Below are 1,564 nucleotides of genomic sequence, written 5' to 3'. Positions count from 1 at the left end.
AACTCGAATCGGCCATGCAGTGTCACCACATTCCCCGTAGGTGCCGCCGGCTGACGCAGCGTGACATTTGAAACGGTGCCGCTGCCACTGAGAACACAAACCCCTCTTCCCCTCCGCCTTGCATATACAGATACATTCTCCACTATATCACTACCAGCTGAAACTTCAAGAATATGAGCTCGAAGGGCATTTGGGGCGTCCCTAGTGACAATTGTTGGAGGCTTTGGCTTGTTCTTGGAACCAGCAGGTCGGCCCCGAGGGCGGCGGTCGGGGTTGGGCGTGCCACCAGAACTGGTGGTGGCAGCCGTGTCTCTATCAGTTTTTTGGTCCTTTTCAGGCGAGTTTTTGGAATCAGAAGGCTCAGCCCCTTTATTAGTCTGGTGTTGGACAAGTGAGGATGGTCTCTTCAAATGGAGCTCCGGGCTGAGAAGCTGACGAACGTTGCGAGAACCTGACCCTTGCTCGTACTCCGCCATTTCCGTCCACTCAATTCCTATATATTATGAATAATCTGACGAAAACATGAGCGAATTTTACAAAAGAGCTTCAAAAAACAATCTTCAGATCCACAGTGAATAACTATTTAAGAAATCCATTTATGTTCTTCAACTACTCATCGTTGAATTTCTGCAGCACACTGTAATCATCTGTCCACTTCATGACTCCAGCTTGGATGACAAAAAAACCAAACAAAGATTCAAATCCAAATGGCTCAAAAGTCAAAGAACAGGCGCGATCGATCTAAGCCAAAGAACCCTTCAACTATGACTGGAAATCTAGTCGACAAGACTCAATTATTATTCTTATTATTATTATTTTTTAAGTTTTCCGATTTGGTGAATAAAAAAGTGGGTGAGAGAGACTTACGGATGAAGAAAAACCTGAAAGATATCTGAATTCAGAGTCGTGGTGAGGTAGCAAGGCGAGGAAGGTGAAATGAATAAAGAAATGAAAAGAAAGAATATTTATATCGCGGTGGCCACTCGCTTGAACCATAGGTTGAAACCGTCAGCATCAGGCGGTGCAAATGATGCGGTCGCGTCAAGGTTTTGTGTAAAGCAACGCCTTTTTAGTTTTTATTTCTAAAAAAATATTTTCAAATTGCAAGGCGATTTTTAGGTTTTGTAAACAAGAAAATTGATCTCTTAATTTTAATTAAGCATTTCATAAAATTCAAAATTTTTATTAATTTTTTAATAGCATATTTCATCATTTTTTATGAAACTTTATTAAAGTTGTTATAAACATTTTTGTCACACGTTTCGTAAATTTTGTTGTACAAAAATATCACAGCGATAACATGTATTAATAGATAATATACTGTGTAATATTCTAAACATCAATCACGATGTTATGTGAAACACATGCTAAAAAGACTACTTTGTTGACGATAAACTAATAATGATATAATATTGTCAAGATTCAATAAATATAGGCAGATGATAGTCAATAGACTAGTGTGATCTTGAAGTAATCGTCGATGACACTGAGGAGGGGTACCTAATGCACTGTTTATTTATCCCCAACCCCTATATATATATATATATATGAAAACAATTAAAAA

General features: G+C 38.7%; 1 protein-coding gene across 1 annotated transcript; it reads right to left on the bottom strand.

Annotated features, from left to right (window-relative positions):
- Positions 1-5: 5 nt before the first annotated feature.
- Positions 6-936, bottom strand: LOC111409591 (AT-hook motif nuclear-localized protein 25-like; the record flags this gene model as incomplete). The annotated part of the gene is made up of 1 exon (XM_023039621.1): positions 6-936. A coding segment is annotated over exon 1 (471 nt), but the record flags the coding sequence as incomplete, so codon positions are not given.
- Between the last annotated feature and the right edge of the window lie 628 nt (positions 937-1,564).

Source organism: Olea europaea, chromosome 14 (assembly GCF_002742605.1).
Source record: "Olea europaea var. sylvestris chromosome 14, O_europaea_v1, whole genome shotgun sequence".
In the NCBI taxonomy this organism is placed as follows: domain Eukaryota; kingdom Viridiplantae; phylum Streptophyta; class Magnoliopsida; order Lamiales; family Oleaceae; genus Olea; species Olea europaea.
The sequence above is the reverse complement of the archived record's forward strand: the minus strand, read 5'-3'. Positions and strand labels throughout refer to the sequence as shown.